This window comes from Lichenostomus cassidix, chromosome 3 (genome assembly GCF_008360975.1).
Source record: "Lichenostomus cassidix isolate B80296 chromosome 3, HeHo_3.0, whole genome shotgun sequence".
Taxonomy (NCBI): domain Eukaryota; kingdom Metazoa; phylum Chordata; class Aves; order Passeriformes; family Meliphagidae; genus Lichenostomus; species Lichenostomus cassidix.
The window spans coordinates 34,426,114-34,441,592 of NC_139483.1; the positions used below are offsets into that span (position 1 = coordinate 34,426,114).

Consider the following 15,479-nt stretch of genomic DNA (forward strand, 5'->3'; position numbering starts at 1 on the left):
GAATTATGTCCTGTTCAAAACAACAGATTGGGCCATCCCTTACAGGATGACAATTCAGATTTAGGGAAAAAAACCTGCTCATCCACATGATCATGTAAACATAATGAATTGACAAAAAAAACCAAAGAAACCCAAAAAGGTACTCTGTCAGACCATGCAACAGTGCCTGACAATTTACTAATAGCAGATCTGTGTAACAGATCAAATGAGGTTTAAAAAAGAAAACAACCAAACCAAACAAACAAAAACCCCCACTCTAACCAAAACTAAACCTTCATTGTCACATCTGTCTTTTCAGAATACTAAGAAATAAAGTTCTCTATCTTTTAATAACAGTGACTTAAAACACCATTATTTGATCTCTGACCATGATTTCCATACCTCTCAAACCTATAAACAGGACCGTAAGTTCCATACTCTAAGTGTTACTTTATGAATGCCTTGCAATATTCATACTCTGTAATTATACTGTCAAGATGACATACAGAAGATGAGGAATATAGTACAAAATTCTTGGAGATTCCTAGAATTGTATTTTGACTCTTAAAGCTGCTTCAAAGATAAGCACTGCAAGTACTGAGTAGAAATTTGACTTTAACAAAAACTGTTAAAAGTGTGTGTACCTTCGTATGTCTTCGGAGGCAATAAAGCCAATATATCATAAAGCCTTAAACGAACCATAGCTGCACTAGCTTTGAGATGAGCTCCATGGGCTTTAATTACTGATGGAATGCTACAGGATTAAAAATGAAAGAGAAACCAGAAATGTTGCAGTTACTGAAAACAGTATTTTCAGATTTCTTTTCACAAGATATAACCCTAGGCAAAGCAAGAAAACAGTATTTAGAGAACTACTCTGAGCAACATTACTCAATTATTAGTACATTTTCAGAAGTAATTGTACAGAGAAAACTTTTTTAAAAAACCCAAGCCCACAACATATGCTGCCATAAATCAGTGACAAGCGTCTCCTCAGAAGTCCTATTCGAATTACAGGTGGGGCAGGGGGAAAGGGTGGACACCAAATGACAAAACCCAACTCCAAATTAGCTCTAGTATTTCAAGTCCAGCAAAAGGCAAAAGTGAATCAAGAGCAAAAGCTGCCTACTTACTGCGACATCATGGTCATGGCACATTCAATGGGTGTCATGAGTTTCCTGATCACATCCTCAGTAAGGAGCTCAGGGCAGTGAGCAACAAAGCTTCTCATAGCTAGTAACAAAACAGTTTAAATTAAACTTTCACTGAAACAGACAAATACAAAACATAAACAAGATACAAATTCTAAGAGAATATCAAAAGAGCAGCAATTAAAAATGTTTAATTAAAGACTGTGTGGTATGTGCATAAAATTGTATGTCAAAACCAGGACATAATGATGAAAATCTGACACATTTTACTCATTTTCAAAGAAAGAGGGGAAGTTACAAGAGCTCTCTCTACAACACTTGAGATCATGTTTAGGTTTACTGTGCAGGTATAATGTCAAAGTGTGAATTTCTTACCACACAGAGCTCCAGCACGGCCTTCCAGTGTTACTTGCCAGGTGAAAGAATCTCCTCTTGCCTTCTCTGCCTCCAGCTCCTTCAGAGAACGTGGAAACACATTTCGCCAGAGCAGCAACATCTTAGGCAGATGATACCGAACAACAGAAGGACCTATGCAAAAAAAATAAAGTGACAGTATCATAAAAATGTGCATTTAAGTGTGAAAAACCTGCTATGAAGGCTTTTGCTCGACAAACTATTTTTGTCTCATTTTACTTCTCTTCCTTTCTGCCCTACTTGGAACAATGAAAACCAAATGTAATTCATCCTTATTCCTAGGTTGAAAGTGTGGCAAATAACTACTATACATCACATCTGCTTGCTGGTATCAGTACTAAAAATAGGAAATAAGCTATCCTATATACTATCATGTCATATGGAACCATGGTCAACTGTCTTTTTACTGTCTTTTTATTCTTCTAATCTTTTATATTTATTTTGAAGGCAGATTCTTTAGCCTACTCTAGCCTGTCCATAAAATAAGTAGAAAAATAACGGATAGTTATTGATTATGTAAACTATTTTAACAGTCTAGGTATTTTTTTAAACTTCTGAAAAAGATCCAGTGCAAGTACATTACAAATATATTGGAGGACAACCAAAATAGGAATACACTGTTAGAAAAACATGACAATAAACTCGCAAAAAAAGACAATTTATAGAAACAAGAAAAAACACAAAATGGTATTTGATGAGAGATCAAAATACTGCAAAGTGCATCAGACCTTTATCATATTTTCCAGTATAAAATAAGCTCAAAACAGAAAAAAACACTATTGCTGCAAAATTGAAGAGTATACTTACAACCTCTCAAAATGCAGCTTCTGATACTTCTGTAATGGCAGACACAAACATGAGGCTGCCTTTTTTAAAAGACAACTGAGAGGCTCTTAAACTGACAACACTTCTAATCAGTGTTGTTGTCTATCTAGAGGCCCACATGCAACTTGTTGGAATGCTCACTGTGTTTCATTTACTGTCCATTTCTTCTGCACCACAGTATTAAGGAAAGAAGGAAGAGTATGGGCAATTTTGCCCTTTCAGAGAATGACTAAAGTCTGGGTTTCTAAAAACAGAACAGAATTTTTTTTAGGTATGACACTTTCTACCATACTTCAGCTTAGAAAAGCACTAATATTTCACTTCTCCCCAGCATAACAACACTGCTGAGTAAGTGCACTAGCACTCTGTTTCCCCTGTACAAACACCCTTGTGCTAGATAATGAACTCATTATGTGTAAAGACCATTTGCCAGGGTGGATGATCAGAAGTGTTGGACAAGCTTTAAAATTAAAGAAAAAGCAAACCATTTTCACAAACCTAAAGTCATAAGTGCTCCAAGTAAAAGCCATCCAGCCTGAGTGCGCTGCAAGGAGAGCCTGCTGTTCTGTGCAGCAGTTCGTAACAGATCCTCAGCAATGCTGACCACCATCTGCACCAACAGAAAAACACAGGGGATTTTAAAAACATCAATGAAGCCACTGCAAGCTACTTCTACTTGCTCACTCTTACAGATTAAAGATGTTCTCAAGTCATTTAAATTGACCTTCCACAAAGAATGAATGCAGATCACATTTCATGCTGATGATCAGTGGTTTTCATATGATAACACAGCCAGTAATATTCTCTTCAGCAATTATTTCTACAATTTTTCAATATTTCAATTTCTCTTCTCTCATCATCTCACCTTTCCTTTGGCATGAGGAATGCCTAGTGGACACTGATGCACACCACCTAACAGAGCAGCCATTGCAAAACTGTAGCCACTAACAGCTTCAGGGGAGGTCTTCAGGTTGTTGAGTCTTTCTGCGCATCTGTCTAGAAACGGAGTCAGCTGGAAGGGCAATGCCACGGCTACACACCGCAAGCACCAGGCGGCAGCCAGTCGAGCAGCCATGCTGGGATGAAGAAGAACTGAAGTTACTGTCTCCAACAGACCTACAGAAAGGAGAGTTTACAGCCTTTAACTTAAGATGCACCTTTTGATATACATATGCTTTTTAATATACATAGACAACTGAATTGATACTAGACAGCCAATGTGAAAGTTAAGAAAGTCAGAATTAAAGTACTTGAATTTTCTGACTGCTTTTTCCTTTAAGGAAAGACAGTAGTTGTTACTGGCATTATGCTGCTCCCCACTGTGTTTTATCAGCAAAGATGGAGCTGCCAGAGCCACAGCACTGACTCCTACTGCCTGAACACTGAAAAGAGGCAGCAATGCTATATAAGAGAACAGGCACTGGATGAGACATTCCCACAGTGTTTTACAGATTGCCAGTAACAGAGCAACAGTAACACTGACTTTTGGGTTTGCTTCTTATTGTAGCCAAGCACAAGCTGTAGATGCCACTGAGTGCTGTACTCTGCCTTTGACACAGTGCTGTCCTCCCTGCAGCAAGCTTACATCCTTCTGCAATCTCCAAACTTCTGTGCCTATGTAATCCCACTTACTAACTGTGCCCTTCAGTCCAATCTCTCTCCAAACCAACACATTCTTTAGTCCAGATCTTGGAAAACTTCTACTTCACAGCCCTCACTGCTGCCTTCTCTGGAGCTAGTGAACTACTTCTACCTGTTGAGTTCACAGCACCTAACAGAAATAATACTGAGATACAGTCCTCTCTGTTCTTATGGGACACAGCTGTCAGAAGGAAAAAATGTGAGCATAGTCTTCCCCACTCCAAAGCTGCCATAAAATCAGTATAGGAAGAATGTCATATGCATCAAAACAGCAATCTATATGAGGAAATGTCTAAAGGAGCTTGCAGTTCCAGGGGAAAAACCATAGGCATTCACAAACTGAAAACACATTAAGCTGTCACACTACAGGGTAAGTGTGGATTCAGATACTGAAACAAACAAGAAGAAAACCCCACACAAGCCCCAGTCAACTTAAGCCAAAGAACTACTTCTTTTAAATGGGCCTACCAACAGCCTCATCTTGACCAAATACTTTTACCTCCACACAGAAATTTGGTATTTAAAGGCAATAGTTTTCCAGGAGCAAATATTTCAGACCTTACATAGCAAAACAATGTATTTCCTATAAAACTGTTATTGTAAACAGACCAGTACAAAAAAATACCACTTTACTCACCCTAAGAAAGAGCTTCAGACTCCAACCAAAATAGCTTTTTAATATTTTGTCAAACTTGAACTAAAATTAGGACACTGGACACAATGAGCTGGACAAATGTACCTATCTGGAGCACTACAGGAAGTATCAATTTCCTAGATTTATTTCTTACATATTCATTTATTATTTAACTAGACTTAATGGTATTTCATATTCATTGCTCAAATGCCTCACTTAATCTCTTTCCATTTATTTGCATACCAATAGAGGGCTCTTGAATAAGAGGAGATGCAGTGGCATTCAGACTCTGAACCAGACTGCCCAGTTCCTGGAGAGCACACACCATCACGTGCTGGCTTGCAGCAACATCAGCAGCTCCTGATTTATTTTCACTGTTAGCATCATTCACTACTGCTTCTGCAGAAAAGAAAACAAGAGTATCTTGCTTAACTACCATTTGAATCACACCTGAACGTTCTCAGGACAGAAAGTGACAGTTTCATTCTGACATCAATCCTACATTAAAACAAAACCACAAGTCTGGTCATAGTGAGAGCTCACAAAACAAACATATTCTGCAGGGAAAGAGCTTTATAGCTATCAGCCAAACACAGTTGTCCAAAGACCATAAAAAACAGATGCCTAGCAGTTACTACAGATAACAGAGCACTAAGAGGTAGGATAAACAGTGGAACACAGTAAAAGCACTTATACAAAACACACATGCTGTATATGTGTATATACAGTAACAAAATATATAATAACATATCTAGGTTCTGCATACAAATTTTCATGCATATATTTTCAATGAAACTAAAAAAATAGACTTTAGTATATAATTATAATCTCTAATCATCTCAGAGTTATCCAATTGAGTTCCTTAAAACCACTGTAAGTTCTCCTACACAATATCCCAGAAGCAGCAACTGTCTTTTCAAAAAGTGACTTTCCTATCAGCTTAATGTTACTATGTATACTACAGAACAAATTTAGAAAATGGCCTGCTGTATATGAAGGGAAGCAATTACTACCAAGTAAACACCCCTCCCATTTTTCATCAAATTCACGAGAAATTCTCAAAAAAATGGGAGTTCTTTAAACTATCCAAATACACAGTTGAATTTCCTGCAACTTTGACAAGGTGGCCAGAGGAGTAATTTCTGTAAATGTTTCCTCTCAGAAACAGCATTTTCAATAGGCTTGTTTTCCTGGAAATGATACTTATGGTAATCAGAAACCTTTCAAGTTTCCATGCCTACCCCATCAAAAAACAGTCATGAGAACAACCTTCAAAAGTTTCTAAATCGATTTCATTTCCATACGCTAAGCATTATTTTAAACTCAAATTAGATGACAGAAGAAGAGAAAGATATGTTTGGTAAATACAATCATGTGTAATTTCAATTTACTCTTTCAATCTCCAGCTTGAACTAATTAATTTCATACAATTAATGACTGCAAGAGAGTTTTGTTAGCCCACTTAGTGATTATATATTCTGCAGAGTTTCACAAAGGGATCATATTTTTCTTCTCTGTTTCTAGTCTTCAGATTACATCATTTTTGTCACAAAATCCAATTGGATATTAGTACAAATACTAGCAGCAGAAACACAAGGACCTATAAGATCTTGACCTACAGGATTTTCAACACTATTAGTAAAGAACTCTGCATGACTTTCAACACAACCTATCCCAAGACAAATGGCAAATGTATAGTTTTGTCTCCCCCACTTCCATTCTAGGCTTTTGACATTGCATTTGCTATCTGAGATAACAAGCCAGTTTTATACAATCACTTTTCAAGCAGAAATTAACCTCTTGGATAGCACATTCGAAACAGAAAGCACGTGAATTATCATTTCCCATAAGAACAAAATTACTCCTCACAGTAGGAAATAGCTTAAAAATGGCTGCCTCAGTAAAATGGCAGTAACTTTCAACTGGTCCCAAATGAAGAAAAATAGTTCTCACCCACTGCCTTCATTTGTTTACCAATGGCTTGACATATTTCTTTGGCAGCTGCAATCTGTGCTTTCTCCCCCAGCAAGCTGCCCACAGTTGCTCTCAGGATGAAGGACACACATCTTCGAGAGTAAACAGCCTCCACGTGGGTCTGAGTAGCACGAGGATGGGAGACCAGATCGAGAACGTGGGACAGAAAGGTAGCAAAGTTGCGCTCCAGCCACTGCCCTCCTAGTGTCGTAACAAACACAACGTAGGCCTGCCAATGCAGAAGTCACACAGCAACCCCATTAAAACACAACCAAAACACTGGGTGAGACTGCAGCCAGACTCATGCATAATGCACTACAGCAGCAACACCAGGCAACAATAAGCAACCCTAATGAGGTTACTCAGCACGAATCAATTCAGGCCTTTGCTGCTGAAACTAAACTGTTTCCAGTACCAAGAGTAGCCCCTATCTTGTAATGCGTAAAACACTCTTTGGATGACAGCAAAAAACTCCTGTTCATTGCTTTAAATGTGTCTCTTTCTAAAAAAATTTCAGAACCATGTAAACAACAGCAGCAACATCAATGTGTTCCAGTTCACAATGAAAACCTGGCATATTCACCAAGTTCACCCAAAAAAGACTGAGAAAAAAATAAAGGGCTTCACAAAATAACCTATGATCAAGATCCGGAATCTGGGAAGTTACTGTAGCATACTGAAATATATGTCAGAGGGAAAATGTCTGAATTTGAAGAGGTGTTGCCACCACCTTCCTCTCTCAGACAAGAGAAACTTGCACATTCATCAGATTTCACCTACTCATGAGAGATAGCTGGAAAGAAGAAATGTAGTTTAACCAATCAGGGCTGCAGCTGAGAAGACAGCTGTGAAAGGATAACAGAGCATCCTCACTAAAAAGAAACTAAATTTAAAAGGGGAACCAAAGTCTTTAAAATAATAAATTTTCAAATATTTTTGCAAGTTAATCTCACCTAATAGACACTGATCAATGAAGTTTTCCTTAGCTCATATGTTAACTTACTGCACATTAATAAAAAAAGAAAGTAGATATGTGAATGATACCTCATGTACATCTCACAAAACAGGTGAGTCAAATTAGACCTCTTAATTAACTTATACAGAAATACAGAACAGAAGGGTGTATTTTTCCTAGTAAAAGGGTTACATTCATGTATAAATTTGACTTCACTAAAAAAATTACAAACCTGGGTAACACCAACTCGCACTTCCCTATTGACAGATCCTCCTACTTTTAACATCTCTCCACCACTCTTCAGGAAACCAGATCCTCCTCGCAGAAATCCTGTGGCCATGAGCTCCAACACCTCCTCAAGTGTGGCTCTCTTCACATTTTGCCGCATGACTTTTTAAAAAAAAAAGTAATATTTTGATCCCAAAGTTCCAACAGATATTAACAATGATCTTGAAACCAGATTTATTAATTCCAAACTTTCTTGCAGAAATAAGTCTACCCAAGATTTTAGATAAACATTCATTTTCATGCTTAAAAAATAAGCCACTTCTTCCAGGTGATTTTTGATTGTTTGCTCTGTCTTTTCTAAGTATGACTACAACAGAGACTCTGCACTCTATTTAGCTTATTGTTTGTAAAAACAATCAATCCATCTACAAGCTTCCATCTACTGGAACAACAACGTGTTGTGCAACATTGTCACATAACATGGTACTGAAGTGCACTAAGTCTGCCAACTTAGACATGGAATCCAGAAGGGCTCATACCTGTTGCTTGCTTTGGTATCAGTGCTGTAGCCATGACTGTCCCCAAAAGCTTTGACACTGCAACTCGCACACCATAGTTTGAGTTTTCCAGAGCTTTAAAGCACAGAGTTGCAACATTCTCCAGTTCAGCTGTCCACATAAACACTGCTTCATTCTGTAATTCCAGCAGACACTGTAGGAAAAACAGACTTGCTAAGCACCAGGAGACCATTCCTACCTTTCATGTAAGTATCAGACTGCAAATCTCAGGTTAATTCAGCAAATATTTTAATATGAATATTTCAAGAATTAATTTACACACTCTCCCAGATGCCAAATATCTTACCTGAGTAAACAACCAGAGGAGTAATGGAATAGGCTAATGCATAAATTAAAAAATTAATAGAAAGCTCAACAAAGGAACTGCATTACCAAAAGCCTCTCCCAATGAGGGGCTACCAGAGAATATATTCTATCTCATATTTGTTTGTCAAGTGGGGAATACAGTACTGCAGTACCTGTGAAATAAGTCAAATGTCTGAGCCTGCAGTGTAAACTAGTAAGGACTTATCCTGTCCAACTAATTATCAATTTCCTTTCATAAACAACAGGTCCCAGTTCAACTGCAGGTAATTCCCAGCCACAGCACAAGAATTTCTATGACTGCTGAGAAGACACCCACCTTGGCCACTGCACATCGTACAGCCATAGACCTGTCTGTCAGCAGAGACCGGGCATTCTTGTAAATATCACGGTGACAAGAAGCTGCTGCTCCTCCAAGCCCATTGAGGACTTTCTGCAAACTCATCAGAATTTCACTGCGGCCCTGAGACTGCACACACACAAAAACATTTATGCAAAATGTGGACAAAGGACTTATATTAAGAACCAGGTGTAAACTTTTGCATTTTCCTGCTTCTCCGCAGCAATGTTTTTGCAAACATTGAAAGTGAAGGCATATATAACTGATACATAGCTGTTTTAGACAGAAGTAAGCACTGTACACAGCTTTACTTAAAGTCCCTCAGTTGTCACATAAATTGAACACAGACAACCCAACAAATTGTCTCTAGGTAAAATTCTTCTGCACTGCCCCACTATTTATCAACTGCAGACTTAGAGTGAAAAAGAAAAAGCAGCTCATTGGAGAGAAAGAGAAGCCCATGTAAGTTAGCAGCTTCATGCTATATCTGCACACAGGCAGGTACTTACAATCTGAGAGCACACACACACAAAAACAAATAAATAAATAATCACACAGGTACAACACAGCTGAAGAAAACAGCTGCCAGCACAAGATCTACACAATCAGTATCCAACTTGCCCCAGCAGAGCTATTTGCATAAAATCAGACCCACTGACAGCCCAGGATACATGTCCTCAATATTGTGACACACTCTTTCTTTTCAGGGCATAATGTATTCTGCTCACATGCAGAGTAACAACTTCCCTGCAAAATGTAAGTATTCATTATTAATTTTTAACAACTGAATGTTTATTCAGAGTACACGGGCAAAAATCCTAGCATAGTAGTTAGAAATGACAGATACAGTCATTTTTTAATTTTAACTACTGATGAAGCAACTACTACAATATTCATATGACAAACTCTAAACTCGCTGCAGTAGACTTGACACTAGCTAGGTAAGTGATCTGCAGTTTTCGATGTAAAAGAAAAACAGTTTGCCCAGGCAACTTGGCAAACACCTCTGGAAGAAGCAGGTTTCTGTTTAAATATAATTAAGGCCACATAAAGAAACTGAAACTTACCTCTGCACTTTTCAGAGACTTTAACAGGTTATTCACAGTTTCTGGAAAAGAACTCCCCAGCATTCTGCCCATTTTTTCATAAAATGCTCCAACACATGCCACAGCAGCCCTATGAGAAAAGACATTAATTTGTGTACGCTTTTTCTGTATCATCTAAACGAAACCAAATAGTTATATAGAAACGTTTGTTTTAATCAACATTGATGAGTAAAAATCTATTTGTTATCCACTACTTATCCTGGCTGTTTAACACTGTGCATTTAAATAATTTTTTTGTTTACAAAAAAATAAGTAACAGAAAAGTTACCAGCTTCTAAAAATACAAATGTGTTTGAAAGGCTATTACTTTCACACATAGAGTGAAAAATTCTGGACAAAGCAAGATAGGCTGAAATCTCAGTAAGATAGGGGTTTTTTGTGTTTCAATAAACTGTCTCTTTTCCAAGCAACTACAACATAACCCCTAGCATGTAATATACCCTGACACATTTTTGTAGACACCTTATTATGGGGTTTTTTCCAAGACTGAGAACTTAAAATGCAGAAATTATTGCATAACACAAAAATTATATGCACTGTAAAATCTCTGAATCCATAAACAGTTATTTGTATGTTTTTCTTGCCCCACCATTTGAGATTAGGAATATTTAATGATCACCACATTGCAGTTATATGCATGAATTGTTCCAGGACAGTCACAGAAGCAGCTCCTGAAAACATGCACTTTTCCATCCCAAAGGAATTAAGCTTTTTTAAAAATACGTAATTGCTGGCTAAATAGTTTTTTAGCAAAGTTATGTCAAAAACTCCTCACAGCCTCCCCCTGAAGGGGCATGTGTTCATTAGAAAACCTTCTGGACTATTACTTGGTAGCATAAATTTCAGAGCATGTTATAGTAGAAAACCCTTCCCACTTATACAAGTTCCTCACAGAGCTGCAAGAGCTAGAAACAAGAGGACAGTATCTACCCAAACAATGACTATTTCATACTTTCTTGTCAAAACCTGTTGCTGTCATAATGTCTGAAGGCAAGCCCAAATTAGGGTTCACTACACACCATAAACATATGAAGCAGTACATTGGAAAGTACCAAAAACAGTTTCAGTGGAAGCTGTCTGGGGATTAACCAAATTCCTACCAAGGAGATTGCTCCTATGGCTAAAGACAAACTGCATCACACATACATGCACACACATAGCCAAGTTAGAGACTCTGCTTGAGAGATGTGTGCTGTTTATCATGGTAAGGGAATAGAGAAGGCAATATTTGATGGTGAAAAGAACTTTACTGTTTGGTTACAATTATCTGAGCATAGATAAAGCTCTGGCTTGACAATCTGCAGGTCCCACCATAAGTGGGGTAACTGAGCAAAACCAGCAATAATTCCACTGGTGGAATGTCCTCATTGCATTACTTCATTAACTGTTATCCTCTCCACGCCATAGGCATGTGAAGAAACATAACAGTGCCTTGCCAAGGGAAAAACATTTCATTTTCAGATAGCCATGTATATGTCACCTTTGAGTTCTGCCTTGCACAATCCCAATCAGGTGCTTTTCTCTGCTATATCAAGCACATATGAACTCCAAACAAGTACACAAAATATAAGGAAACATAGCATGCACATATATAGGCAGATTCTTCTGCAATATCCAGGACCACTTGGCTAAAAATCATATTCCTTTCCCCAGTAATATTAAACATACAGTTTTGTGGGCAGGTAGGCTGCAGTATCATCTTTGCTCTTGATGATGTCGTTACACTTGTCAAGCGTCTGAAAAACAGTAAATGTGTCTCCAATGCTGTAGAGAGCAGCAAGATTTTTTGCAAGCAGCTTCCGTGTGGGTGGCCCAGGGGAACTGCTGATGAGTCCTGTTAGCTGTTCTACAAGTTTCTTCTGTTTTTCCTTGACATCTGTCTGTTAACGGACCAAAAATAAATACGAAAAGTAGTTTAATCCTCTGTGCTGCCTCTAAAACCCAGGAAAATCTACAAGAAATGGAAGTAAACCTTAGACCAGTCCCAACTAAATGTAACCAGCAAATTGCCTGTCTCAGAGAGATATGAGATACATTCAACAATAGCAAAGACAGATGCTAAATGCTCAGAATTAGCTGCTACCCTATTTAATTTTTACTTTTTAAAAGCACTTACTAGCTGCCTACTGACAGCCCAAAACTAAACACTTTAAAGCTACAAAGTAACACTGAAGCACTTCAGGTTGAATCTGAAACCACACGGTTACCATCTAGCCATTACCTGTCAACTTTCTCTGGCACGAAATGAATACAAATGATTTTTAAAAGAAAGTCTCTTTAGAAAGAAGAGGGACAAAACCCCCATAAAATTACCTTGTTGGCAGCTACCAGCACTTTATCCAAAAATCTCAACCACTCAAAGATAAAGACTGGTCTCTTTGCTTCTGTGATTTGAGCTAATGCTTCCTCATTCAGCAACAAACTATGAGCCAGCTCCATAATGGGTTATATTCCAGTTTTATTGCAAATTTGTGTAGAAACCCTAAAATAAAAATGTAAATATTAGTATATAGTACATCAGTGCAAAGCTTTGAAAATTAAATGAAAATATCCTTGCTTGCTTAGACTTGTCTTAGCTAAGCAGTCCCATATAAAAGGTATTCACATATTCACAAACTGAGTACATTCATTAGTATTTCAGGCAATGGAACTGTTAATTGCAAAAAGAGCACCTCCAGGCAATTCAGGGTACAAACTCTTAGCCAGGAAAAAAAGGGACCGAAGTCCCTGTTTAAAGGTAATCATCTCACTGTCTTGTCTTACATGAAAGAGAAAAAGGATTGTTGCAAATCAAGACCCTTGAGCACACTCCCAAAGCTCAGACATGAACCTGGCCCTCTCCTCAACACCCTTCAGCAGACAAGCTGAGATGAGCCTGCCACAAGCAGGAATTTCCAGCCAATGCAAATTTGAGAGGAGCACTAACGGCGACAGGACTTGGCATCACTGACCTAAGATTTCCCAGATCCCCCTAGCCTTGCTTTAAGTGCTGGACAAACAAGCTCTCTGAAATCCAGCAAGCCTTAGGTGGGACAGCCTGGAACACAAGCAGCAGCCAAGCAACTGAAGGTCTCCCCAGCAGTCAAAATACTGCAGATGGAACACAGGAGATCCTGCTCAGTCAGCAGGGGCTAGCATCAAAGCACTACCAAAAGCACCCTATTAGTGTAAGCAAACATTCTCCCAACAACTTCATCTTAGCAAACCACCTGAAAAAGCATGTAGTTGTTCAATGCAGAGCTCACACACGAAAAAAACCCACAAAAATTACCTAAAATCACAACATTAAGTCAACCATCTTCAGCAAAAAGAAACCCCAAAAGCAAAAAACAAACCCAACCTCAAAACCTGAATGCAGTGATGCTGAAATTAGGATCTTAGGCAAAACAGAGAAAGCAAAACAACTAAGGAGTATTATGTAAGACATCAGCTTTCAACAGACATCATCTTCTAACAGCTGCACTGCTCCACTTTGCTCTCAAGAGCTCACAGCTGCTTCCTCATTCATGGCCAAACCCAACAAATTCTTAAACTCAAATGAAGTTACTTAAATTGATTTTTTTTTAAACAGTCCCCAAATGAGACATTGGTAAGGGTATTATGGCCCTAAATTCACCTTAATGATTTGGTGTTGATGAAACTAGAGCATCACAATGCTCTAAGGTTGCTCCCTGCACTTCAGCACTTAGCACATTTTTCACTGCATACAGTTCCAGTGACAGATCAGCAGAGGTGGAACAGTCACATAAGGAAGCACACACAGCTCTCCCTAACTCCTCCAAAGACATTTTCCAGTTTTTCTTTTTTTTTTCTTTTTTTTTTTTTTACATTTATAAAGAACTGAGACGGCATTGCCTGTCAATAACTCAGACACATCACCTCCCATCACCTTTACGTGAGAGCAGAGAGATGCAATGGATGATGGCACTATGACTCTTTGGATATCATCCCAGAGATCTGCACTGCTCGTCACACTCGCACAGCACATAAGCACCATAAGCACTGTAGGACAGCACAGCTCATTATTCCTTTTCCTCCCCACATAAAAAGTTTAATTTACCCCTGGCCACAAGAGCCATGAATCCCTTATGCACCTTCCCCACCCTCCTGTACCTCTTCATCTAAAATGTAGGGAACACAAGCTCCAAGCGACCAAACCTGGATGTACATTCAGCAGCACTGATGAAGCACAAGGGACCAGACACAAGAACAATGACACAAATGTTCACCTAACTACAGCTTCAGTCTAACACGGAGCTACTTACACAGGCAATCCAAAGCTCACTTACACTGGCCAAAGGCTCGCTCCAAAAAGCCTACCAAGTTCAACTGGTCCTGGCAGGGACTGAGTTTTGCAGTGCATGCTAAAAGAAATAAATACTCTGTGATCTCTCACAGGATGCAGAGCCAAAGCCGATCAAAGCCAACCAGCAGCCACTGAGGTATGGTGGAGCATTCGAGATATAAGAAAACGTTCAGATGTATTAAAACTCCTTTCTATTCCCCAGCTGTTTTTCTAAGCCTAAATCAACTATTTGTCTCCTCGTCAACTGCACTTCAGTGGAGTGACAAAGCCGAGACACAGGCAAGTTTAGGCGAAGTGACACGCTCCTGAGGGACTCCAGCAGGTGAAAAGGTTTTCACGCCTGGATCCTCCTACCTGCATCGCTAACTTTAATAAGCTGTAGCAGCTCTCCTAGGGCATCCTGCCTGGCTCGGAAAACCCCTGAGGAGGCAAAGCCGCGGTGCAGCAGGGGCTGTAAGGGAGCGATGCCCGGGCAGCGATGCCGAGGAGCGATGCCCGGGCAGCGATGCCGAGCAGACGATTCCCAGGAGCGATTCCCAGGAGCGATGCCGGTGCCCCCCGAGCAGCCGCCCCGCCCGCACACGCGCACAGCGCCCCGCACGCCGAGGGAAGCGCTGTCCCCCGGGCCCGACCGGGCCGCTCACGGGCACTTACGCTCCTGCCGTGCGGCGGCCGCGTCCCGCCAGCTGCGGGCTGCGCCAGGCGCGACACCGCGCTCCCCGTGCGCCGGTCACGGCCACAGTCGCGGACACGGACAGGTGTGGGCGCGCTGCACCGCGCTCGCCCCCGGCCGCGGCACCATCACCGGCGGGCTCGGCCGCTTCAGCCCCGCCGTGCCCAGGTCCGACGGGCGTGGAGGGGCGGCGAGGGGGACACGAGCGGCTTCGCTCCGAGCCCGGCCCGACGCAGCCCGGCAGCGCGGAGGCACCGCGGCCGCGCAGCAGGAAGCGGCAGAGGCGCAGGCGCCGGCGGGCGGGGCGGACCCGCGCAGGCGCCGCGGTACGGCCGGGACGGGGAACGGGGGGAGCGCGGCCCCTGGGTGCGG

At 40.4% G+C, this 15,479-nt stretch overlaps 1 protein-coding gene across 1 annotated transcript in view; it reads right to left on the bottom strand.

The window, feature by feature from the left end:
* The window catches only part of HEATR5B (HEAT repeat containing 5B), a 55,800-nt gene extending 40,412 nt beyond the window's left edge, over nucleotides 1-15,388 (bottom strand). Inside the window, exons 1-14 of the mRNA XM_085055233.1 lie at nucleotides 15,089-15,388; nucleotides 12,442-12,610; nucleotides 11,797-12,008; nucleotides 10,090-10,198; nucleotides 9,002-9,151; nucleotides 8,341-8,512; nucleotides 7,806-7,963; nucleotides 6,598-6,847; nucleotides 4,888-5,043; nucleotides 3,235-3,485; nucleotides 2,868-2,979; nucleotides 1,506-1,658; nucleotides 1,113-1,212; nucleotides 624-733 (exon numbers count right to left, since the gene is read on the bottom strand). Of these exons, the coding sequence (XP_084911359.1) occupies nucleotides 624-733; nucleotides 1,113-1,212; nucleotides 1,506-1,658; nucleotides 2,868-2,979; nucleotides 3,235-3,485; nucleotides 4,888-5,043; nucleotides 6,598-6,847; nucleotides 7,806-7,963; nucleotides 8,341-8,512; nucleotides 9,002-9,151; nucleotides 10,090-10,198; nucleotides 11,797-12,008; nucleotides 12,442-12,567 (2,059 nt within the window). The 5' untranslated portion in view covers nucleotides 12,568-12,610; nucleotides 15,089-15,388. The remainder of the gene's footprint in view (nucleotides 1-623; nucleotides 734-1,112; nucleotides 1,213-1,505; nucleotides 1,659-2,867; nucleotides 2,980-3,234; nucleotides 3,486-4,887; nucleotides 5,044-6,597; nucleotides 6,848-7,805; nucleotides 7,964-8,340; nucleotides 8,513-9,001; nucleotides 9,152-10,089; nucleotides 10,199-11,796; nucleotides 12,009-12,441; nucleotides 12,611-15,088) is intronic.
* Nucleotides 15,389-15,479: the final 91 nt, after the last annotated feature.